Source organism: Salvia splendens, chromosome 3 (assembly GCF_004379255.2).
Source record: "Salvia splendens isolate huo1 chromosome 3, SspV2, whole genome shotgun sequence".
NCBI lineage: Eukaryota > Viridiplantae > Streptophyta > Magnoliopsida > Lamiales > Lamiaceae > Salvia > Salvia splendens.
The window spans coordinates 38,163,861-38,189,421 of record NC_056034.1 but is presented as its reverse complement, the minus strand read 5'-3'; the positions used below and the strand labels follow the sequence as shown (position 1 = coordinate 38,189,421).

The window sequence follows — 25,561 nt, the reverse complement described above, 5'->3', positions numbered from 1 at the left end:
TTTTGTTGCAAGAAAATGGGAATGAGTTTTTGTTTGTGTTAGTTTTTGTTTTGGTGGTGTGTTTTAATTGACCTCTCTTTTAAAGGCAGTGGTTTGGAGTGTTGGGAGGGTGGCCACATTCAGTGATTGAAAGACAACAATAAATTATTACTATTTGATAACTTTTTGGATTTTTTTGGAAGTACTTGTTTGGATCACTAGAAAAATAGAGAAAAAAAAGTGACCTTTGCCTTTCCGGAGTATAAGATTTTTGATATTGACTAGGATTTCATGATTCTATTCTCTTGACAAAGGGCCTTTCACCAAAATGTGTTGCATTATTTATGCCACTTTAAAGCTCAAAAAACTTGAATGAAATGTGATCATACATATATTATATTATAGTATAAAGTTGTGATCAATGTCGAACCAATTTTAAATACCGAACTAGAGACCAAATCTCATCCATTAATTTTACAATCTTGTGGTCACAATAATTCATCCAAAAATTATTATTTTATTTATATTAAAATGGCTGAAGGGTATAACTGGAAAACAAGATGATTCACCCTTGCAATCCCATCACCACTACCGAATCCCATCTGCGACGGAATCGCTATGATCGTGAGGAACCTGTTGGCGGAAGAGGCGGAGGTGACGGCGGTGGCGATGGAGTGCGTGATGGAGATCGGATCATTCGGGCGGAAGAAGACGGTGGAGGCGGTGATCAACGGCGGCATGATTTGGAAGCTAGCGGAGCTGCAGAGCTCAGAAGCGGGGTTCACGCAGTGCGTGGCGAAGCTGGCGGTGCAATTGTAGGTGGGGGAAGGGCTGCGGCACAGAGAGAAGGGGGTGGTGAAGCAGCTCATATTGGAGAGAGCTACAATATGAGGGTTGTGTTTCGCAATCGGAATGTGCCACCATTGTTGCCGAGGTTCTTTGGGGCTCTCAAGCATAGAGCTGCAACGTTAAATTATTATATTCCATATTTTATTTGTCCAACCATTAATTTAGCAAAACTTTTAATGGTAATGGGTTATGGGGCCACATGGGAATGGGCTGGAGAGGATGCTGGACGAGCTGTTGTCGGTGGTAGAGAAGATGAAAAAATTACAGAGCAGTGTGGAAATCGTCATTATTTAGATTTCGATTTTACTTCATTCAACTAGGCTATAACTTCTTTCAGTTAGATTATTAGTTCATTCAGCTAGGTTATTACTTCATTATTTAATTTTCTATATTATTTCGTTTGACTAGGTCATTACTTCATTTTTTATGTTCTATTACTTCATTCAAATAGTTCCATCACTTCATTCAATTAAGTTATTAGTTTAAATGATTATGGAGCAGATGAGGAAGAGTGATCACTACTTCATTCATACTTGCATTTACATCATTCAACAAGTATATCACTTCATCAAAATAGATTTTCACTTCATTGAACTTCAAGTGCGTTATTACTTCAGTTCACTCTCTTATTAAGTGAGGTTATAACTTTATCAGTGGGGTTATAACTTCATCAACATTGACATACGAATAAATCATAATAAAGAAAAAAAATACTTCATTTTTAAAACACTCCATACAGTCAATTCGCTTTAAAGTTTGCAAAAAGTTTAAATGATTTTATATTCAAAGTGGAATGAAGTGATTAACTACTATAATGAAGTAATTAAGTAATTGAATGAAGTAATAAACCTACTAGAATGAAGTAATAAACTACGAATATAATTTGATAAAATGACCTTCAGTTGAAGTAAGTTGGCTACCTAATTAATGCGAAAATTTTCACAACATCATGTCATCTCATCTATTAAAATCTAGATATAAGGGCCCTAATTTGATCTCTAGTTCAGTCTTTAAGACTAGATTTGTGAATAATGAGACTCGTACAATATATATATAGGGACACATTAAAGATGAACTACTGTATATGCTAACTAAGATCGAATCAGGACCGCACGATTTTAATAAATGCCTAAAAAATGGACACATGACATATTTTGTTTCTTAAAGTGAATCTGTATGTATATAGCAAATTAAAACTATTTTTAATTATATATATTGCAAAAAAATCTATATATTATTCAACATAATCTGTATATAGTTCAATATGGTTCAGATTAGTTATTAGTTAGGCAGTAATTTTATACTCCGTACTATACTTCATGAGCACATATACATGTACTTATATACACACAAGAACACGTCAAGTTGAGATTTTCGTCTTATAAGAGCATCCACAATGGTGGCGAGCGGACCGGCTAGCCGATCTCCGGCGCTCCCTGGTTCGCTCGCCGAACCATCGCACGCTGATCCGCGAGCGCTGACCGATGCGCTCGCCGGTCCGCTCGCCGCCATTGCAGGCTCTGGACCGGCGAGGATTGCAGGCTCTGGACCGGCGAGGGATTTTTTTTTTTAATTTTCTAAACACTATATATACGCGCTTTGCACGTCATTTTCTTTCGCACCACTTGTTTTAACGAGTACTCTCTCTATCTTAATTTCTGTACAAGATCAACAACGGGAAATGAACAACGTTGGTGGTAGTAGTGGTGGTAGTGGTGGGGATGCTGAGGAGTACGAACGTCGAATGAACGAAGCGTTAGAGGCCTATACGAACCGTGAGATTGATCGGCCGATGCAGAGGGCCTTGCAGCCGGCGGTACCTCGACCACGACCAGTTGTCCACCGCCGAACAGTGATTGATCGTGATCACGTAGCTGCACATCAGCGCCTATACGAAGACTACTTCGCACAGGAGCCGCGGTTCAACGCAAACCTTTTCAGGCGCCGTTTTAGGATGAGCAGGGCCCTGTTTATGCGTATTGTTAACGCCTTGAAGCATCGATATCTGTATTTCCGCTTCAGGCACGATGCGGCTGGCAAACCCGGCCACACACCTATTCAAAAGTGCACTGCGGCAATCAGGCAGTTGGCCTACGGAGGCGCGGCAGACATGTGGGATGAGTACCTCCACATCGGTGAGACGACTGCTCTTGAATGTATGAAGTATTTCTGTCAGGGCGTGATTGAAATTTTCCGTGATCAGTACATTCGAAGCCCTACCCCCGAAGACTGCCAGGATCTGATGCAGATGCACGGGGAGAAGCATGGGTTTCCGGGTATGTTAGGCAACATAGATTGTATGCACTGGGAGTGGAAGAACTGTCCCGCTGCCTGGAAGGGGTTCTACACGACCGACTACAAGGGAAAGAACCCCACGATGATCCTCGAGGCCGTATCTGACTACCGGCTGTGGATTTGGCATGCGTATTTTGGGATAGCCGGGTCGAACAACGACCTCAACGTCCTCAACTCGTCGCTCCTTTTCAATGAGCAGTGCCAGAGCGTCGGTCCGGCCATTAGTTTTGTCGCCAACGGCAACCGGCATGATATGAGCTACTACTTTGCGGATAGGATATACCCTAGATGGCCCGTCTTTGTGAAGACGATCAGATGCGCATCAGATGAGAGGAAGGCCTACTTTGCGGAATGACAGGAGTCGGCGCGCAAGGACGTGGAGCGCGCATTTGGTGTGCTCCAGTCTCGATGGGCGGCAATTAGGGGTCCAACTCGTTTGTGGCATATCGAATGCATTGCTGATATAATGTACGCATGTATTATCATGCACAACATGATTGTCGAAGATGAAGGTGTACAACTGACTAGTTGGGCCAACGACGATAATGAAGCCGGTCCAAGCCACGACATGGCCGCCCCCAACGTACGAAGGGGGTCCCGCACGATGAAGCCGGCCTCCTCCAAGCACATGCCGACATGCGCCAAACGGATGCTCATATTTGACTCAAAAAAGATTTAATTGAAGAGTTGTGGGCGCGGAAGAATGCACAACGTTAGTTTTTTTTTAATTATGCAATTTTTTTAAATGTATTTTTTTAATTTAAATAAAATTATTGGATTTTTCTGTATCTGTGTCGTAAATTTAATTCCGTATTTTGTGTGATTGTCAATTATTTATTTTATATAATTTTGAGTGATGTGGCTAGGCTATTGCTGGGCTATTTGATTGTCCTGATGATGTGGAAGGATGATTTTTAGTGCTGATAATGTGGTAGGAGGAGTTTGTGGGTGAGCTATGGCTGGGCTATGGCCGGGTAAAAACCATTGTGGATGCTCTAAATATAACTTACGCAATGCCCCATAAATTTTACGATAAAATATCCAATGTCACATGGCCAAATTCATTCTTCTTGAAAAAGATAATTTTTTTTTACCTATAGGTATTTCCATGATAGTTCTAATTCCACATAATGTCATGGAAGAATGTTTGGATAGAAACACCAAATACTAATTAAAGACTTGTGATTTTATAAGATTAAATAAAGATTATCACAAACATGGTTTTTTTGTCTGCATACGTTCTCGAGAGACTCAAGAACTTGAAATTTAAGGCACCAATTTTGTGTACTTTTGTTGAGATGTCACATGTGTTAATCCTCGTTCCATGCAATTAATATATATAATCGTGTAATAATTCTGTCTTGTTCTTCATTTTTCAAAGGGGGCAGTTAGGGATCTTCGTTCACCAAAATGATTTATTCCAATAATTAAGTTAGTAGCATAGTGTGAACTAATATAATTAATTAGTAACTGGAATATGTTGGATTTCCTAGACAAATGTGTGCAGTACGTACAACGTATGTGGTTAATTTGTGTAAGTTTCTAGGAAATTACCTTTTGATATTTGTGGATATTACCTATAAAAAAAATTTATATGAAAAAATGCTCTTTATTGTTTAAAATGGTAGTAGTAAAAAGTAGAAATTGAAAACCCAATTATGCGTCATCACAAAATGTCACAAAATTATGTTGCTAACATAAATAAATTAAAAATACGTTTAATGTTGGTAGATTGATTTATCTAGCATTATCATAAATTCGGCCATGAAGTAAATAAATAATTAAAAAAGCAAATTTGGTGAGTCATGGAGCGGTGCCTTGTCTAATTAAAAGTGGCTTCAAAAAGGGAATGCAGTCAAAAGGGTGATCAAAGGCTTAAGAGGAAAAAGAATCATGATAACAATTATTTAAAGAACAATTGATGAAACAAAGTGGGCCACTTAGTTAAAAATAAATATATTAATTATTAGTTCTAAGGTTATATAGGTGAAGCTTTTAGCTTGTTTTTTAATGATTAGTTGATTAAGCATATCACATGCCAAAATGACATTGGAAACAACATTAAACCATATGTTATTACAAAAGGGTCAACCCCTTTTTGTCTTTAGCATTTCAAAATTCCATGATGCCACCCACTTCTCTTTTTCCAGTTTAAAACTTTAAATTAAAGTTTATGACTGCATGTTGCCTCTAATAAACTCTTAAATTGATGTATGCTGATGTCATAAAATACGTAATAGAATTATATAGATTGAATGTACCTAGACGTCATCATGGTTCGGGAACCGCCGGTTCCGGTTCAAAAAAAGCATGAATCTGAACCGGCCCGTCCTAGGTTCGGCGGTTCCGGTTCCTGAACTGTGAACCGGCGGTTCACGTGAACCGCCGGAACCGCGGGCTCCTATCCGGTTCCGGGCCGGTTCGGCGGTTCAAGGTATTTTTTTTACATTATAAATTTGTAATTCAAGTAAAAAATGTAAATATACTTGCATAAATAAAATTAGAATAAAACGATGTACAAATGCAATTTTATTGATACAAATTACAACTTCAAAATTACAAATTACAACTTTAAAATTACAAATTACAACTTTAAAATTACAAATTACAATTTAAAATTTACAAATTACAACTTAAAAATTATAAATTACAAAAGACTTAAAGTCTTGATTACAATTTACAAATTACATATTCGAAACAAAGGGGAGAAAAAAGAAATAAAGGAAAAGGACTTAAGCTCAACTTAAATTTAAAATTTAAGTTGAGATGCCTACGTATCCTCAATGCTCAATTGCATTTTGGAATCAAAGTCCACGTAGTTCTCTTACCTTGCTTACCTATTTGGCTTGATCGGAGGAATTGGTTTATTCTTCTTCGTCGGGGAAGTAGTCTTGGTCGGGTTGTACTACTTGATTGTCCCAATCCGGTTCTTGATCTCTAATTTCGGCGGAGCACCAATCATCAAGTAACATGGTGGCTTCTATGTTTTGCCCGGTGAGTCTACTTCTTCTGTCGTCCAAGACGTTGCCTCCAACACTAAAGGCGGACTCGACGGAGACAGTGGAAGCCGAAACCGAAAAGATCTCCTTGGCCATTGATGCAAGGATGGGAAAATCTTTCTCGTGTGATCCCCACCAATCTAGGACGTTGATTTGTTGGGGAACGGGACCTCCTTCTTCCTCATTGAATGAAAAATGTGAGTCAAAATATAAATCTAACTCACTTACCGAATTTGCCGTCCTTCCTCCGCTGCTAAAGCCGTATAGGTCAGCCAATTGGGATTGGGCTTCGACGTCATCAACTTGGAAGAAGCTAAAGTTATGTGTTTGACGGGGGGTCTAGGTCTTACTTGGTGGGTACTGTTGTACTTGGCTTCGTAATCGTGAAAGAGAGCCCGCAAGTCGAACTCAAAACTTCTTTGCAGGGTTGGGAGGTGGGGGAGGTTTATTTGGAATGTTTGGGCTAGGTTTATGTAGTTGTCGTCGTCCTCATCATTCGATTGCAAAGCTCGCAGTGGTTCAAGATCAATAGAAGCCAAATTGTTGTAATAAAATTCTAAAATTTTTAAAGTACCAACTAGTTTCCATTTTGGATCCAAAACTTTTGCAAGCAAAAAAACCGTTGGGATCTCATTGAAATACTTGAGCCATTTTTCAACCATGTAATATAAAACACACATTAATTCAAGATTATTTGCGGAATTTTTCATTGCAGTTTTAAAACCAAGTGATATGCACATGCAATGTTCTAAAACACGAGCGGATGTGCAATAATACACACCCGATAACTCAACGGTGACATTTCTAAAACCTTTGAATAATTTAAATAAACTCATGCTTTGATCCCGACAAGAAGAAGTTAGATATAAATCATCAACAGAGAAAGTTCTATAAAAATCAACCAAATATTCTATATGCTCTGATGTAAAATGCAACATATCATATGTAGAGTTCCATCTAGTAGACACGTCTAAAGTAAAAGTTGTGTACCTTATTTTCTTCGAGTGGCAATACTTCTTCCACGCCTTGCCAATTTGAGGCTTCCAGTGGATCAAAGATACATCTGTTGTAATAGGTTGAATATGTCTTTTCCATAAAGACAAAGCATCTTGTACACATAAGTTTAAAATATGACAAATACATCATTGGTGAAAATACTTACCACTTATCACCGGGGAGCAAGCCGCAATTAAATCGGGTATACTTGCAGTGTTGGCGGTTGCGTTATCAAAACCAACCGAAAATATTTTGTTGCATAACTCATAATCATTCAAAACTTGAATAATTAAGGATGCAATTGCTTGTGCGGTGTATGGGGAAGGAAATTGTCTAAAACCAATTAAATGTTTATTTAAAGACCAACTATTGTCTATAAAATGACATGAAATTCCCATGTAAGAATTTCTTTGGAAAGAATCCATCCACACATCGGAGCAAATATTAAGTTTGTGCCCCAAGTTGGATAGAAATTTTCCAACTTCTCTTTTTTTTATCAAAAAACTGCCGGTTGTTAGATCTTTGAGCAGTTGAGGGGGGAATTCTTTTTGTAGCAACATAAAAACCGGTTTGCATAGTAACTTCATATTTTTTGTCATTAAAAAAATTAAACGGCAAATGCTTCATTGCCGCCCATCTTACCATAGCATCGGTAACATTTTTGGGATCATATTTAAATAGAGGCGTACCTGTTTGAGACGATGAGCCGGAAGGGAAGTTTATTTGGCTTTGGGACTTAGTATGCCCATATTCCACGGGGTGTTTTGTCTTCAAAAGGGGATGGAGAGTACCATATCCCCCACCGGTTCCAAATGGATAGACTTTATCGCAATAGTTGCAATATGCTTTGAACTCATTTGTCTCCACGGTAGTGGTCGGGTCATTAGGATTTGAAATTACCACCGGGACCTTCTTGTAATGTTTGGGTGAAAATATCGGATTTCAACTTTGGTGGCATCTTCTTCTTTTGTCGTCCTGAAGCAGGAGGAGCATCGGCCTCCTCATCATTTTCGCCAACTTGGCCGGCGCTAGAAGGGGAGAATTGATGCGATCCATCATCGCCTTCGTCCGACGATAGATTCACATCATATTCGAAACGCGAAGCCGAATGTGAATGCCCCCCTTGTTGGTCGTCGTCGGCGAGGGCAAGTAACATGGCCGCATTTCGATCTTCTTCCTCCTACTAAAATTATACAACTAAGTAAAAATACTAATACAAAAATAAAACACATAGACACATAGATTTTAAAAATGAAATTATGAATTTAATAAACATGAATTAACAAAAAACAAAAACATATTAGAACTTACTTGCGCTCGAAGAGCGGCTCGCCTTCCCACCTCCTCCGTAACTTGTGCTCTAGTAGGGGCACGTCGACGACGAGTATCACTTTGATCTTGGGCAATTCCCTTGCCCCGATCACCACCACGACGAGACGAAGACATGATATTTATGGAAAATTGAAAGTGGAGAATAGATAGTAGTGTGATTGTGTGAATATGATAACGTGAACAACCAACGTGAGTAAATTATGAGCGCAAATAAAGTAAACAACTTGAGAGAATGAGGATGGGGAATAGAGAAATTGAGATTGAGAAGAGAAATTCTTATTAACACAAGAATGGAGTGAGTAGATATGAAGAGGAGGGGGTATTTATAGGGGAAAATTGTGATTAAATTAAAAAAATTCAAAATTTCAAAATTTTGAAAATCCGGCGGAACCGCCGATTTTGTGTTGAAACCGCCGGTTTCGTCAACGGTTTTCTGACGAAAAACCGACGGTTTTTGACCCGGTTTCTGAAAAGGCTATGGGTAGGTCGGAAGTAGCCTGAAAAGTTGTCGAAAACCGCCGAACCGCCGGTTCCGGTGAAACCGGCGGTTACGGTTCGTCAAAAAATGAAACCTGAACCGGCACGGCGAAACCGGCGATTCCGGTCACGGTTCGAACTGCCGCCGACGGTTCCGGTTCCGGTTCGGAACCGCCGGTGACAGTTCCGGGCCGGTTCGTCCGGTTCGGTTCGGTTTGGGGACCTATAAATGTACCAAACTACCAATTTGATTCGATCTAGTGGAGACACCTATTGATCTTTATAAGGCGTAATTAAGTTATTCCAATTGATCATTATTAAGCGTAATTAAATTATTTATACAAAATATTTAACAATTATTACCGAGTTGGTATAAAACTATATAAAGTTTATAAAAATAAAATAAAATTTTTTATTTGTGTTTCATTTTAATATTTTCTGTCAGCTATATTTAGATGTTGTCAATTTTTTTACTAACATGAGATATAAATAATGAAACAATGATGAATTTTGTGTATCGACATGCAACAATGACGCAACTATTTGCATCAACAAAAAATAATACGCATGAATTTTTCATAAAACAATGATGGAACTTTTGTACCCACATAACTCAATATTTATGGTATCTAAACACATACAATATGATGAAATGCATTATAATGAAATACGAATAAAATTTTGCACTGCTAGTATTATTTATACAAACTTCAAACTTTTTTTTATCGACTATATAAAATGGCGGAATATCATATATCAATGTTGTAATTACAGCCATTATTAAGAGTATATGTTATAGAGAAATTCATCAACAATTTTATTTGTGATAGTATTGTATCATTGTACTATGAGATCGTATATGAAGCAAGGCGAGATATATATGCATCCAATTTACATTAAATAACATTGTACCAAAAAATGCATCATTGAAATGTTGGATTTTATTATAACTTAATTAACTCATCTCGTGACAAGATTAAAAAAATGTATAATTGAAATGTTGTTTTTTTTAGAATCTTAACTCATCTCATGATAAGATTGAAAGAAAAGATGTAGAATTGGAATGTTGGTTTTTTTATTAATCTTAACTCATCTCATGATAAATTTATTTCAAACTAATACGGAGTACTATATTAGTAGTGTCATATTTTTTAAATGTGTTTTTCCCTAAATTTTCCATGGAAAGTATATATGGCACGGAAAAGATCTATGACCCCTTGACTCCTCCACTATATTGTATATAATCATATGAATGCAATCAACTTCATTTTGCTCCCCATATGGGTGAGTTGCAATGGTGACAAGAGAATTGGTTTAGTTGAGATTGGGATTTTTGCACAATGCCCAAAATAATGGACAAAACTTTTGTGTAAATATATTTAAGGCCATCCGGAATTTAGGGATAAAGATTATGACATTCTAAGGAGAGAAAAAGACCTGGACTTTGACTACATTTTAAAACCAATATTTTCTTTGATGTCTTTGACCCCTCTTACTCGTGATATGCTTTGTTTTTGATAAATTGATTCATTTATGTATAAATTACCAGTATTATTCTATAGTAAATCAATATATAAGAGGTTGGAGGATGAATATATTTTTCCATAATATTGGATTAAGAGGATTTTTGCTATGCGTATAAAATTCTATTGGAATCTATCACAAACGAACGCAGACATTATACTCTTGATTAAGCATACATGTTGAATTATGGTCCATATATTATGGATACAATTATGCTATGCATGTGTATGACAAAGCTATTTTATTGTTTGTTTTAAATCTCTATCCTCACCAAATATAAAAAAATTGGTAGATTCAAGATCAGGCTCATATATTCTAATTCATATAGGAGTATTTACTAATTGTATAACAAATTAAATACTCCGTATGGAGTTGTAAAAAATGATACCTAAGCATTACTATTTGATAACTATTAGATTGTAAAAAATGATACCTAAGCATTACTATTTGATAACTATTAGATGGTTGGATTCAAATATGTAATGGTCTCTAATAATGCAATGTATATTATTTTGATATAAAATGGTATTAATGTCATTTTTTGGAGTAGTACATTATAGTTTATGTGATTCTCGTAATATCAACACAATATATTAAAAATGTCAATCTAAGAGCATCCCCATACATGCTCTTGCCAAAGAGCATGGATATGGTCCCGGGCCCACTTTTATTCATTTTTACTCTTTACTCTTCCTCAAGAGCACAACACCCACATCCATGCTCTTCCGCAAAGACATGCTCAAATGTCCCACCATTCTATTATTCAATTTAAAATAAAAACGTTTCCACAATATTAAAATGCATTAAAAATACCCGGAATACTATTACAAATTACTAAAAAATTAAAAATTACATAATTAAAATCATAAAAATTAAAAATTACATAATTAAAGTCCTAAAAATTAAAAATTACATAATTAAAGTCCTAAAAAATAAAAATTACATAATTTAAATCCTAAAAATTTAAAATGACATAATTAAATTCATAAAATTAAAAAAACCCACTACTCGTGGCCGAATTTCGCCCAAATGTGTTTGATTAGGTCTTCTTGTAGCTCAATGTGGGTTCTGGTATCGCGCATTGTGTGTCTTGTTTCGATCCTCTCGCGCACCGGCGTATGCACATCTCGGCGTGGGGGAGACCTCGCGGTTGAGCTTCCGGCTTCATCCTCGTCGTAAAAGTTAGCCGCCCTCGGTCCTTCGTCAGCTATAATCATGTTGTGCAAGATAATACACGTGTACATGATGTCGGCGGTATTCTTAACGTACCACAGCCGAGACGGGGCCTTTACAATGTTGAATCGGCCTTGAAGGACCCCAAAAGCTCTTTCGACGTCTTTCCGAGCAGACTCTTGACGCTGCGAATAAAGAATCCGTCTCGGGTCTTGCGGATTGCTGAGCGTCTTCACGAAAGTCTACCACCTTGGGTAGATACCATCGGCGAGATAGTAACCCATGTGGTATGCATTTCCGTTGACGGTGAAGTCGATCACCGGTGCTACACCATTCAAAACATCATTGAAGAGTGGTGAAGAATAGAGCACATTCAAGTCGCTGTTGGATCCGGCAACACCGGAATATGCATGTAAAATCCATAGGCGGTAGTCGGTGACCGCTTCAAGGATAAGCGCTGGGCCGCCGCCTTTGTGGCCGCTTAAGTATTGCCCCTCCAAGCATTCAGGCAATTCTTCCACTTCCAATGCATGTAGTCAATGCTGTCAAGCATACCGGGAAAACTGTGGACTGTTTCGTGAAGATGAAGCAACCGTTGACAATCTTCGGTGGTGGGTGCCCGAAGGAATTCCTCACCCAAAGCAGAACGAACGCCGTCGCAAAAATTTTTGAGGCATAGGATTCCAGTTGACTCACCCACATGCAAATACTAGTCGAAGAGGTCAGCCATTTGCCCAGTAGCAAGTTGTCGGATGGCACAAGTACACTTCTGCAATGCCGAGAAACTTTGCCGACCGGTTGCGTCTCTACGTGATTGAAAGTATTCAACACGGGCGGACAATGTGTTGACAATAAGCATAAACAACCGTTTTGACATGCGAAAACGGCGCCGAAAGTAATCTTCCGGAAACCGTGGCTGGTCGGAAAAATAGTCGCCAACGAGCCTTTCGTGGGCTCCCTCCCGGTCACGAGGGATGTAGCGGCGATTTGATCTAGTTGGTCGAGGAGGAGGGGCGGGGGTAGCGGCGGCGACATAGGCTTCATAGGCGGCACGATATTGTTCATAATATTCTTGTTCTTCGCGTTCCGCTTCCGCAATGATATCGTTGAAATCCATTTTTGAATTTTTAGAGATAGTTTATTTGAGAGAAGAAGATGTAGATGAGTTGTATGAAAAAAATATGAATGAGATATAATTTGATGTGAAAAATGGATAATGAATGTGTGTATTTATAGATGATTTTCGGATTAATTTTTTTTTAAAAAAATAAAAAAAATTCAAAAAAACAGTAATAAAAAGGATATATTTTTGGGAATCCGAATTTTTTTTGGTATTATTTTTATTAAAAAAAGAAAATCCAACGGCTAATCCATTGGCGAATAGAAACGCGCCACGTCGCCTGCTCAGCGGCATGGACGTGCTCGATGCATCGAGCAGCGCCGTGCCAGCGACAAGAGCACAGCAGCGGACAGGGGTTGTCGCTCCCGCGGCACGGACGCCGTCCTCCGCAGAGAGCACCGATGCAGATGCTCTAATGACATGTGTATGTCAATCCAATTATATTGACGATGTACATGAATTATAGTGACATTTTATTATATATTATATGTTGATGTCGAGCAGATTATCGAAATATATAAGAAATTCAAATAAAATTTTACTATCCGAACCTATACAATTGAGATTTTATTGAATTCCGACCTTATAAACTTTTATTTGAAGTGGAGTAGTATGTTTTGTGAAAAACTTATATAAATCAATATAGTTGTTAGTTATAGCTAATAAAACTCATTTTCCAATAATACCCTTGTGGACATATTTACGCTGAGTTGACGTAGTATCAAAATTGATCTTGGCCGCCTATCATGAGATCCGAAAGACTAAAATTAATGATAATTATAACACTAAAAAATTATCATCCTAAATTCTAATGGGACCGTTTTAAAAAAGACACATTCCTTAATTATATATTTTTGACACATTTTTTATACCTTGTAATTTACATACTCATTAAAAAAAATTCAAGCATAGTTCACCTTTAGGTCATTAATTAATATAAAAGAAAATAAAGTAAGATAATTTCTCTACTCATAAAAATATAATAAGTTACTTAAAACTTAACTTTTTCTTTTGTTACAACTTGTGTCATATTCCAAGGCCCACTCTTAACAAATTGAAGAGTTATTCGTTCGAATCTCAATCAAATAGGATCCAGAATATTTGTTAAACTTATTGAACTTGAATATGCATAACATTTTGAAATCCAAAAACTGTTCCAACTTTATCACTTAAAAATTTGAAAAAATTGATTTATGTTTTACTTTATTTTGAATGGGGACTAACCCTAGAATGCTGTAATTATACATCACATCGAAATGATATAATTATGAGCATGCATTGATTGGTCTAATCTGTTAGACGGACAATTTTATAATTATAAATATAATTGGACAAACTAAAATTGAGGATAATTGTGATGATGATTCGAGGTTGAATCAACATTTTGAAATGATTGTCGGTTTAGGACAAAATCAAGAAGTGTGATTAAAGTGATTTAGTGATAACGATTATTGTCATCAACTTGCTTATAATCATTCTCAATTTATTTATTTTTTAGCTTTGTTACTACTATTTGACAACATGTCTGCGTCTCAAAAATACCAATCAGGAAATGAAAAAGTCGACAAATTCAAACCTCAGATTTAGAAGAGAGAGAGAGAGAGAGTGAGCATGCCTAAAATTGCTATCATTTTCCTTGACTGTCAAATCCTTGTTTCGCATACTTATCATTGTTAAATTTGATTTTACCTTATTGTTAATTTTATTTTTATGATAAAATAATAGTATTTGAATCAATAGAAACTAACTTGGTGGAGTTTGACTGCATGATAATTAATTTGCATGATGCATCTCCTACTATTAAAATTGATTTTTTTTTATCTAACCTGATAAATTTTACACATGGCTATTCAAAGGAAACACGAAGCTGTATTATACTATTATGTGACCAAATTCCTCTTCCCATATCAAAGAATCATGATAATTATCAAGTCGATGCGGGATAAGATTTAAGTGATTTTAACAAATCATAATTACCACGATGAATATGGTACGGTACGCGGTTAGTCATTTTAAATTTATTTATATTTTTGTTGATGCTAAAATTGATTGTAGATCCTAGTCCTTAAAGAGAAAAAAATGTGCGAAAATAACTTCGGTCACAAACAACTGAGAATGTCACCTCAGTTCACAGTTGGTATTAAGACCATCTCCAACAATTTACACCAAACTCAAATCCATTTTTGAGTATGCGACACATTAAAAAGTAGTTTTACTTCAACCATTTACACCAAATTCAAAATTTACATCATTTTTGAGTTTTTGTCTCATAAAATTTTTACAATAACACCATATTTGATATTGTTATAAAAAAACACCAAAAATGAGTTTGAGTTTGGTGTATGGTTGGAGAAGATTTCTACACCAAAACTCATTTTTGGAGTATGGTTGGAGATGGTATAAGAAAAAAATAAGTAAATTGAGAATCGAAAAATTAAACATCAATCTCTAACATAATTAACAAGATAAAAAAATATAAATGGTTAGTCCAATTTACTTCCATAATATTAATAGTAAAATCGATTTGATAGGTATTGATGGAGAGTGAAAATGAAGGGTTACTAGTAACACTATAAGTGAATCTTGAGTGTGGGACACAGTCAAAGATTGCATGTGTTAAGTTAAGGTACAACTCTCAGATTTCCTCCCTATAGATTTTGTTACTTTAATAGATTCTATTAAATTTATCGATTCAGTTATGATTTGAGTAGTTGGGTAAATAATAGTTGGGTAAATAAGTTCTGATTTGAGTAGTTGGGTAAATAATAGTTGGGTAAATAAAACTTAGTTACCACATTCATGTGTTTTAACTCTCTTAGCATAGCTATTGACCCAGTTTTATTGGGCCATTAGTTAACATAGTCCAATCCCACTATGTGTGACAGTTAAATTTATTTGTATCTGGTTTCCCAGTACAGATTATAATTTCAGTGAAATTTTTAGATGATTTTTATGTTAAATTGGAGAATCTGCTAACTTTTACCAAAAAGAATATGGCATGTTTGAGATGAATCCTAAGTTCCTAACTAATTATCCAGTAAAAGAAGTATAATAAGCAAAAGGCAAAGAAAGAAGAGTATCAGCTCATGAAAAAGATTGGCTTACCTTTCTCAAACAATTACCTACAAATCATCTCAAAATTTGGACGATAATTTAAAGAAAGAAAGAAAAAAAGAATGTAAAGATTTATAAACTCAGTATCATCTATACATAGTAACAGTGAAGCCGGGGTTGAGAAGCTTTCGTGAGCACCTCCGTGAGAGAGCACGTGGAAGTGCACAAATTTGCAGAGAAGATGCACACTTCCATCCAACAAGATGACTGTATAGGAATGCAAAGACCAGGGGAAAGAGAGTAGAGGATTTGGGGCTGATCATCGAATCCATGCTCCGAGCAGTGGACACACCAATGCTTAAGTAGTTTAAGATCTGCGTTCGTGCTCTGCAGAAATGCAAGACATCTTCATAGGGCAAAAGTTATAACAAAATAGGACGACTAATGCTTAATAAAGTACAATGTATAGCATATGAAATATGATCATCTTTTGTTAATATGTTTGCAGTGAAAATAAGAAAATGAAATTTGGAGGTACATCCATTTCAGTTATTAATATTGAAAACAAATGAAATAATTGTAGTCATACCTCACAATATTCTTATCAGGTGGTGATAATTTAACCTTGACAGATGATGATCTGAGTCGAATTCATTCATCTGATTCTGCTGTCCTCCGCCTACTTGTGTGGCCGGAGTCTGCACTATCGTACCATACAAGCTCCATCTAGAAGGAATCAAGATGAAAGCTTAAAAAAGATCCATCAGAAAATAGATGCCAATATGCAACAAGTTATGTTCAGTATTCCCATTTCAGATCATTATAGCTAAGTAAAATATTTTGTTCTCAAATCTGAAATCATGGGTTTATTAAGGATTATGTTGCAAGTTAAATAAACCAAAATACTTGATCGTACCCCTCCAACGACAACTGTATCGCCCTCCTTCACGCCTCGTTTCTTGAGGGATTTATTGACACCGCATGCCTCCATAACATGTTGGAACCTCCGATCAGAGTCGTTATACCTGTTCCAGAGACATGGAAGACGTAAACATGAATGTAATAGGGGCAAAGCTAAAGCACAGGCAAGGCGTGCTGCTACAACCACACGAAGAGAACGAAAGGCTTGATCTGTATACCTCCAGTTGGTCATTTGGACAAAACGCTGCAAGCCCGCTCCTTCCACGTGCCACGAACTGGTGCTGCTATCGTGCATAATCTCGAACTCGTCTAGAGGAGCTGCCCGCTCCTTCTGCATCTTGTCAGCAACGTAATTCAAATCAATCGGACCCTCATAACCTGCAACAAAATGAACACACAAAGGTTAAGGTTATCATATTACTTCATCACTGGCCAAAGGACGTTGGCAAACAGTAAAACGAGATTGTGAACAGTTGCTCACCATCTGTATCTGCTGCATTCTTCTGTACAAGCTCATATGCAGCATTCATGACTTCCTTGGTCCCGTTTCTAGTAACTGCGCTCATGCAAAAGGGATCGAATCCACGTGCTCGTAGAGCATCTCTGAATGATGGCCAGTTTTCAGATGTTTCTGGTAGGTCCATTTTGTTATAGACTACTAAGTAAGGCTTTTCAGCCAGCTCAGGGCTGAACATCTCCAGCTCAAGGCGGACTGCATCGAACTCGTATTCAGGCTGATCTGATGAGCCGTCTACTATATGTACCTAACTCCCCGGTTTGGAAGTTTCTAATTAGTTCTAGAATAATGCACTTAAATGTAAAAGCACAGAATTGGCAGCCACAATGAAATTATAATGATATACTTTGAAGTTACAAAACAAAGAGAAATCACAAGATTGCAACTAAACTAAAATACTCACATTATAAGATATATCAAACAAGCATCATCATATAAAAATGATTAAATCTTTATCATCATAACAAAAGCAGTCAGGTAATTTACCAGAACCGAACATCTCTCAGTGTGCCGAAGGAATTCATGCCCTAACCCAAAACCTCGATGAGCTCCTTCTAGTAGTCCTGGCAAATCTGCAACTACCATTGTAGCATCATAGTCAAATGAAACAACACCAAGATTAGGAAGCAAAGTTGTGAAGGGGTAATTAGCAATGGCTGGTTGGGCAGCACTGATGACACTGAGAAACGTGCTTTTCCCAGCATTTGGAGCTCCGACAATCCCAACATCTGCAACCAATTTCAGCTCCAACTCGAGCCACCTGGTCAACAGACACTTTCAGAATATTGGACTAATACTAATGTACCGGTTACAAAAAAATCAGCGGCTATGACACTAGAAACACCATGCCAAAACCAAGAAATATTCAGAAATCAACAAAAAAGGGTCATGACTCTTCATGACACAATGCGTGTTAACCAGATGTTAAAGAGAAAAAGGCATGTTCCAGTATGAGCTGCTTGAAAAAGGATACCATCTATGAGAGTTCTGATAGCTAGTTTTATCCACTAACGACATCTTAAGGCGATATACAAATGGAACTAAATCATTGCATAAATTATATACCAACTCAAAGAAAGCAATTCAGTTCATGTTCTCCCTACATCAAGATGCTTATAATCCCACTAACCAAATACTAGCACAGAGAGTAAAAACAGCAACAAGATGAACAGTTACAAATAACATAACATAGAAGACAAAGCATATATACACATCAAAAAGCAAAACACAAGCAACCAAAGGCACCTACATTTCAGGTCCTTCTTCCCCATTCTCTGCAATCTTGGGCGCCTTATTCATCCCTGTCTTAAATGAGGCATTGCCCCTCCCACCTCTCCCTCCAGGCATAAGCAACGCCCGCTGCCCTGGATGCAGCAGCTCAAAGAGCACATCCCCACCACTCTCTCTCACAACAGTCCCTGGGGGCACCTTGACCACCAAATCCTCGCCCTTTGCACCACTCTTCTGCTGCCCCTGCCCATGGCTGCCCCTCCCCGCCCGGAAATGCACACTCTTCCTAAACGGCAGCAGTGAATTCATAGTCCCATCCACTTCCATGTACACATTCCCTCCCCTCCCACCATCCCCACCAGACGGCCCCCCTAGCGGCACAAACTTTTCCCTCCTAAAAGCCACCACCCCATTCCCACCATCTCCTGCTTTCACAAATATCTTTGCCCTATCGAAGCATCTCATCACTGCTGGCACCCCTTTCTCTTTCTCTTTAACCCCCTCTTCCTCTTCATCCTCATCACCGGACACCATAAACCCTTCATCCCCATAAAAATCACCATCATCATCATCATCATCATCGTCATCATTACCCGATCCCACCTCATAAAGTTCGTATCTTCCATAGTCATATCCCACTTTCTTAACAATTCCTTCATCCTCATCATCAAATCCATCATCCACCTCATGATCAAGACTCAATTCTTCCTCAGTGACGCCAATTTTTGGAGCAAAACCTCTTTTTTCTCCATGGCTTGGATCAATTTTCTTGGTTTTAATAGCTGGGAATTTTATATCAGCGAGCTTGACTACTTGACTTACCGAGTGTGAAGCTAAATCATCGAAACCGAAGTCGTCTTTGGGAGGTAGGCGGGTGAATGTCGTAGCTTCTCCGCCTTCCCCGGCGGATTGGGGCGGATTTGGCGGCGGCCTGAAATTCCGAGATTTTTGCTTTCGGGCCTTCGTGATTTTTGTAGAGACACGTTGTCCACTTGAATTGGTTTCGCGCCGAGATGCTGATAATGGTTTGAATTGCATAACAGTTCCCGAAAATACAGCGGAAAACGCCATCAAAATAAGAAAAAAAAAAGTACTCCTATAGAACTTCGCTCTATGAAATGAATATGATAAACTAGCAGGTTTTGAGAGACGATAACATGGAGCCATGGAGGTGAGGTGAGTACTCTTATCTTCTTACTTTCAAATATTTGCATTTAAGTTGCTTTCTAATTTTAGTTTACACATTTTAGTCCTTGTGAGAATATTTTTATTTGCACACTGTATCCATACTCCTTGTATTGAAATTTGAAAGTAAAGAATTTTAAAAAACTATCAAAAGTGATTTTTGGTCTAAAATAAGTAGTGCAAATGATTTTATAGCAAAATTTTGGTTGAAAACCGATTTCAAATAAGAAGAGCGCTTCCTTCACTCATTGCTCACAGCAGCCACTTCACACAGTACTCCAACTCTTCGATGGATGTTCCCAAAGACCAATTGCACACCCTTCTCGATCATGGCCTCTTCTCTTCTGCTCAAATTATGGTACAAATCGCCTTCCCTTGAATCAATCCCATAAATTTGAGCTCGCGGTCTCGCTTATTATACTTTTTATTTACTAATTACCGGAAGATGATAATTTTTGTTTGCTTGAACTAGGGCTGTTTTGCTGTATCTTCGACATCGATACATCCTGAGACGAGCCCTCATCTTAAAGCTGAAAGCTTGGTACTTTGCGATTGTTATTGTTTTTCAAGTGCGGTGAATTTGTTTTGGTAATGGCTGTGTGGTGACAGGTTCTGTTTGGTGATTCGCTCTTTCGAGGAAAGGAGTTTCGTAGAGCAATTGTAAGACCATGACATTATGTTGAGCTTGCTATTATCACGGAGAGGATCTCCTACTCCAACACTCCTACTCCATTCCTACTCGCTATTATCATGATTTGATGCAAAATTTGTGATTAGCTTTTGTTTTTTATATTTGTAAAATTCCCAAAATCTACAGATGCAAGTCCCATTTTTAAAATTTTAATTTGGATGACGTTTTGATAGTAAAGTAAAAAGTGGCAACCCTTTGTTGTTAGTAGTACATTTAAAGAACGTACTCTGTTTGGTTGTTACTATTTCATGACTCCGACTAAATATTTTGGATGACAATAGGGTGATGATAGATTCTTAACTTCAATTGATAGCTTTCAAGTCCCAATTTAGTCGTTTGGTTCCTCTAAGTACGTAATTTGGTAATGCATTGGGGGATATTGATTCTTTAGAGTTGATGTCAGTGTGCACTTTTGATCCTCCAAAAATATGCACTTGTGACATTATCTTTTGGGAACCAACCATCTTGGACTTCCCACTTAATTAGCATCATCTATAATGCCAAAAACTTGTAACGAAATTTGGGTTTGTAGTTTGTACCTTATAAGCTCTTCTTCTTTATTTCTTAGCATATGCTATTATGTATTATCTGTTGGTCCATTTCCATCTAAGTTTCATGAATCTTTCAACAGCAAGTATATAGACAAGCTTTGCAGTACCACAAAATACTACCAAAACAAAGTGCAAATACGACTCCAACAACCAGGAGCACATTATCATCCTCTAATAGATCTTCTTCTCCAAATTCTAGTAACACCTCAGCAATAAACGAAAATGAGGTAATTAAGTTCATAAGTTCTCCAGATATTTTCATTTTGCTAAAACCAAAAGGACTATCTGCTTCATTTTTTTAATCTCATTGCAGGTGAAATTCAAGGTTGCCACGTGTCATAGCTCACTCGGTGATAACAGAGCTGCTCTCGCTGAGGTTTGTTCTTGCTGCGAGTTAGTTATGTTTAAGGTGTTTATATTTTTTTTTGACAAGTTCTAGGTACTTACTCAGTTTCTTGTATCGATGATGCATTACAACTGAATCTAGCCTAGTGCTTTTTGTACCTTGGATTATGAAACTATAGCATGCAAGATAGTTTGACAAAAGTTAATATGAATTAACAGATGGAAGGAATCCCAAGCAAGTCAAGAAACCTGGAGATGAATCTTATGATGGCAAAGCTCTATCGGAATTCAAGGCATACTCGAGCTGCAATTGGTTGTTTTAAGGAGTGTTTGAGGTTTGCTACCTTGGTATAGTAGTTTTGTACAATCCGCAAGCTTCTTGGCTTACTTCATATAGTGCTAAAAAATGTTTACAGTGGAGATGTTTAACCTTCTTGGAAGACACTCAACCAACAGATTTCTTTCTGAAAATCCTTTGAGAATTGATGCATCTAGTGTCTTTAGATTATTATTGATCCACGTGCATCATTTCTTTTTATGTCATACTTCACATTTGATGATATGTTAAAGGTTTCAACTTGGGTTTGTCCTTTCTGGCTGAACAATGTAATGTTAATAATCTCGTCTCTTTCCCTTTGTGTATGTGAACTTGTAGTATACCTGCTGAACTTGTTTATTGTTACACAACTTACACTTGTTTTAAATCATTATTGAAGAGAATTTGAAGAACTCTACCAATGAACTTGCTTGTTGATGTTGACAGGAATTGTCCGTACATATTTGAGGCCATCATAGCTTTGGCCGAATTAGGTGTTTCTGCAAAGGATATTATTTCTTTGTTTCCTCAGGTTTGTTGTAAATCTGGTTCCTTTTAATTATTATCCCCAGTTTCTGTGATTCTGTACTTTCCAGTTTAATGGGTATATTGGTGCTTACCAGACATTTGGTAGACAACTTTCTCATTTTGTCAGTTAGATTTTTTATCTGAGGCTACCCATATTAGATTAGGTCTCACTCTTAAGTAGTACTACTCTTTTCCTCAGATAATTATTTGGTTTTCATTTCATATAACCTTCTCATTGATTTTTGTTATATTCAAAGCCTTAAAGGAAATATGGGTATAGTATCCATTATAACTAGCCAGCTGATGGTTTGCCATCATAGGCTTTTTATCTGTCAAGGCTCCATTCCTGATAAGCATGAATTCAACTCATTAATTATTCTGAGATCCATATACTTGCTTCTTTAAAGCTAGATGTATTACAATGTTCAGAAATATATGTTGTTCGGTCGGTGTCGTCAAGCAATTCTCTTAACTCTTCTATCATCTTTATTTTGTACAATAATTTATACTCCCTTTGTCCCATTAAATATGAAACATTTACTTTTCGACACGTGTATTTATGTAGTGTTGTTTTGTGAGTTAATGAAGAGAGAATAAAGTAATAGAGCAGAAAATAAAGAGAAGATGGTATTTCCCTTTTAGGAAACGTTTCATTTTTAATAGGACAGAGGGAGTATAACACTAAAATTGATTTTTCTTAATACTCATAGAAGCTCTATGACCACTAATTGTTTTAGGCTACATTAGGTATTTCAAAAATATTTCTTGTTAAGGAGAAAATTCTAAATGTGTACCTCCAACTGTGTTTTTGCATCCCAGACTCCGAGTAGAAGTGGAAGACCTCCTTTTGATCATTTTGATTCAAGTCGATGGCTGCCAGTAAGTTGTTTCAAGAGTAGATCTATTTACATGTACAACATTCGGATGTTAACTTCTAATCTTTTGATGATCTTATTTAACTAAACCATGGATTTTAGTAACAATTTTCTTCCACCATTCTTTTGCTTGCCTTTTTATTGAACATCATATTGCCAAGTTCTTTTGTGCACTGTAATAGAGTTTCCCCTACTTTTGGTGCAGCGCTATGTTGAAGCCCAATGCTGTATTGCTTCAAATGATTACAAAGGTCAGGTTATGGCTGTATATATTTTTATCTCCTGGAAAGAATCTATAGATGAAAATTGCTTCTTTTCTTGTTCAAAATGCAATGCCTGTGTGTGCCACACTGATATTATAATTTGTAGTATGAGGCAGCTTGTTCTTGGGAAGGCAGTTGGCGCTTCACTCGAATATTCTGCAGAAAGTTCACGATTGAACAAACAACATAGTTGATTCTTATTTCTTGTCCATGGCTATCAGGTGGGCTCGATCTTTTTGCGGAACTGCTACAACGGTTTCCTAACAACATCCACATATTACTCGAAATGGCCAAGGTTTGTGGAATGAGGCCTAACAGTTCAAGTATGTTCTCAGTTGCATGCTGGTCTTTGCAGAAGCTTTAGCCTTTCGGTCTCAGTTCGTCGGCCAGTTTCCTTTAGGATGAATTTTTTATGCGAATGCAATTACTCTTTTTGTCATGACAGCTATAGCTTGTGACTTGTGAGTAGTGACACCACTGACACTTTTTGTTAATTGCTCTCTGAAGGTTAAAGCTGTCATAGGAAAAAATGATGAAGCCATTCTGGATTTTGAAAACGTGAGTAGCTTACTTATGATAATCATGCAAAAAGTTTTGTTGTTAAACACAGTAAAATATTCAAATGGCTTCTGCAGGTCCTGTCAATTGATCCATACGTTGTGACTTATATGGATGAGTATGCTATGCTTCTGAAGCTTAAGTCAGATAATTCCAAGTTAAATAAGTTAGTTCATGATCTCTTGAACATCGATCCTACAAAACCCGAAGCTTTAGTGGCCTTAGCTGTTCTGTGGGAAAAGAAGGATGAGAGAGGAGCTTTAACATATGCTGAGAAGGTTAAGTTTCATGTCTTTGAGTTGATTAAATTGCTAGAAGTATTTTGTGATTGTTATTTATTTACCATAAACAGAGCATCCGGATTGATGAAAGGCACGTAGCTGGTTATATAATGAAGGTATTTCAATCTTATTTTCATATTTCCTAGATTGTCTCTTTCTTATTTGGATTTGTATAACTAACAATTTGAGATTATCTAGGGAAATCTTTTCTTGTCTTTGAATCGTCCAGAAGCAGCTGTCATCGCCTTTAGAGGAGCTCAAGAACTAAGGCCTGATCTTCGCTCATATCAAGGTATGTTAAGACAATTGATGTATTACATTCTGATGTTTTTCTGAGATGACTAGTATGAATAGTTTTCAGTTGATGAAAATCATGTAGCTAGCAAGGGGTCATAGTATGAAGCTCTAGAGTTATATTGCAGGTTTAGTTCGCTCATATCTCGCTGTTTCAAAGGTGAAAGAAGCTCTATTTGCAGCAAGAGAGGCAATGAAAGCTATGCCTCAGTCTGGAAAGGCTCTGAAACTAGTTGGGGATGTACATGCTAGTCACGTCACCGGAAGAGAAAAGGTATGCCTATGCTGGCTCACGCACGTGAAACTTTGTAATCTGCTTAGTGCATACAGCAAATGAGTTTAATATTTAGTTTTCTGTTTGCTGATGGAGCTGTGTACATTATGAATCCATTAGTGATCCTGTCTCTAATTTTGAATTAATTATCATACCTAAATTGGTATCCTTCCTGATTAGAGATAATTACGCACATTTTTCTGCAGGCAAAGAAGTTTTATGAATCAGCCCTCAGACTTGAACCAGGTTTTCTTGGAGCCGCGCTAGCGTTGGCTGAACTCCACGTCATGGAAGGTCGAAATGGAGATGCGGTCTCCCTGTTGCAGCGTTATTTGAAAGATTGGGCTGATGATTGTTTGCATGTCAAGCTCGCTCAAGTCTTTGCAGCAACAAACATGCTACAAGATGCCCTTTCACATTATCAGGCCGCGTTGAGGTAAACACTCTGCCGTCGCCCTACTTGTGACATTGCATGATACAACCTGCTGAATTTCGATCCATTTCAGAATAAACCCCCAAAATGAAGATGCCAAAAAAGGACTAGACCGCTTGGAGAAGCAAATGAAGGTCTGCATTATATCTGCTGAGTCTTTGAATATGATGTCATTGCCATTAACGAGTAATTTCAATAAAATCTTGGTTTTTAGGGAATCGATCCTGATGCGCCTGAAGAGGACGAAGATAATGAGGTTGATGATGGCGATGGAGATCATGAAGAGGTTGAGCTATTATGATTCAAACATTGTTACTAACTTCATTCCATAAATCGATTTTGTTGTAAGGTTTCATCATGGCCAGAAATATCATATGTAACATTGCTGTTACGGAATGTAAAATTTCACAATACATAACAGATGAGAATTTGAAAATTCCACATCAGAAATTTCAAAAGTTTCAAAATATAAAAAACTTCGGAATATAAATCTTGTGATCT

General features: G+C 37.3%; 2 protein-coding genes across 2 annotated transcripts; one reads left to right on the top strand and one right to left on the bottom strand.

Moving 5' to 3' along the window:
• Positions 1-15,828: 15,828 nt before the first annotated feature.
• Positions 15,829-19,671, bottom strand: LOC121795907 (GTP-binding protein OBGC, chloroplastic-like). The gene is made up of 7 exons (XM_042194577.1): positions 18,486-19,671; positions 17,723-17,996; positions 17,201-17,483; positions 16,938-17,097; positions 16,715-16,823; positions 16,388-16,524; positions 15,829-16,185 (listed from the first exon to the last, which is right to left on the bottom strand). Exons 1-6 carry the CDS (start codon positions 19,631-19,633, stop codon positions 16,450-16,452), a joined length of 2,049 nt encoding a protein of 682 aa, XP_042050511.1. The 5' UTR covers positions 19,634-19,671; the 3' UTR covers positions 15,829-16,185; positions 16,388-16,449.
• A 174-nt stretch (positions 19,672-19,845) lies between these two features.
• Positions 19,846-25,561, top strand: LOC121795912 (anaphase-promoting complex subunit 7-like). The gene is made up of 18 exons (XM_042194581.1): positions 19,846-20,009; positions 20,124-20,192; positions 20,261-20,311; positions 20,974-21,120; positions 21,207-21,269; positions 21,458-21,573; positions 22,002-22,086; positions 22,902-22,961; positions 23,163-23,208; positions 23,442-23,515; positions 23,728-23,778; positions 23,856-24,056; positions 24,131-24,175; positions 24,258-24,351; positions 24,482-24,627; positions 24,834-25,063; positions 25,134-25,194; positions 25,275-25,561. Exons 1-18 carry the CDS (start codon positions 19,941-19,943, stop codon positions 25,359-25,361), a joined length of 1,695 nt encoding a protein of 564 aa, XP_042050515.1. The 5' UTR covers positions 19,846-19,940; the 3' UTR covers positions 25,362-25,561.

Bases quoted from the DNA above. Each gene is read 5' to 3' on its own strand.
- LOC121795912 (XM_042194581.1), top strand. From the start codon at position 19,941: ATGGATGTTCCCAAAGACCAATTGCACACCCTTCTCGATCATGGCCTC. The intron at 21,574-22,001 runs GTTTGCTACCTT...TGATGTTGACAG, and splicing joins TGTTTTAAGGAGTGTTTGAG to GAATTGTCCGTACATATTTG. The intron at 25,195-25,274 runs GTCTGCATTATA...CTTGGTTTTTAG, and splicing joins GCTTGGAGAAGCAAATGAAG to GGAATCGATCCTGATGCGCC.
- LOC121795907 (XM_042194577.1), bottom strand. From the start codon at position 19,633: ATGGCTCCATGTTATCGTCTCTCAAAACCTGCTAGTTTATCATATTCA. The intron at 17,997-18,485 runs GTAGGTGCCTTT...TCTGTTGACCAG, and splicing joins GGGGAAGAAGGACCTGAAAT to GTGGCTCGAGTTGGAGCTGA. The intron at 17,484-17,722 runs GTAAATTACCTG...CCGGGGAGTTAG, and splicing joins CTGAGAGATGTTCGGTTCTG to GTACATATAGTAGACGGCTC.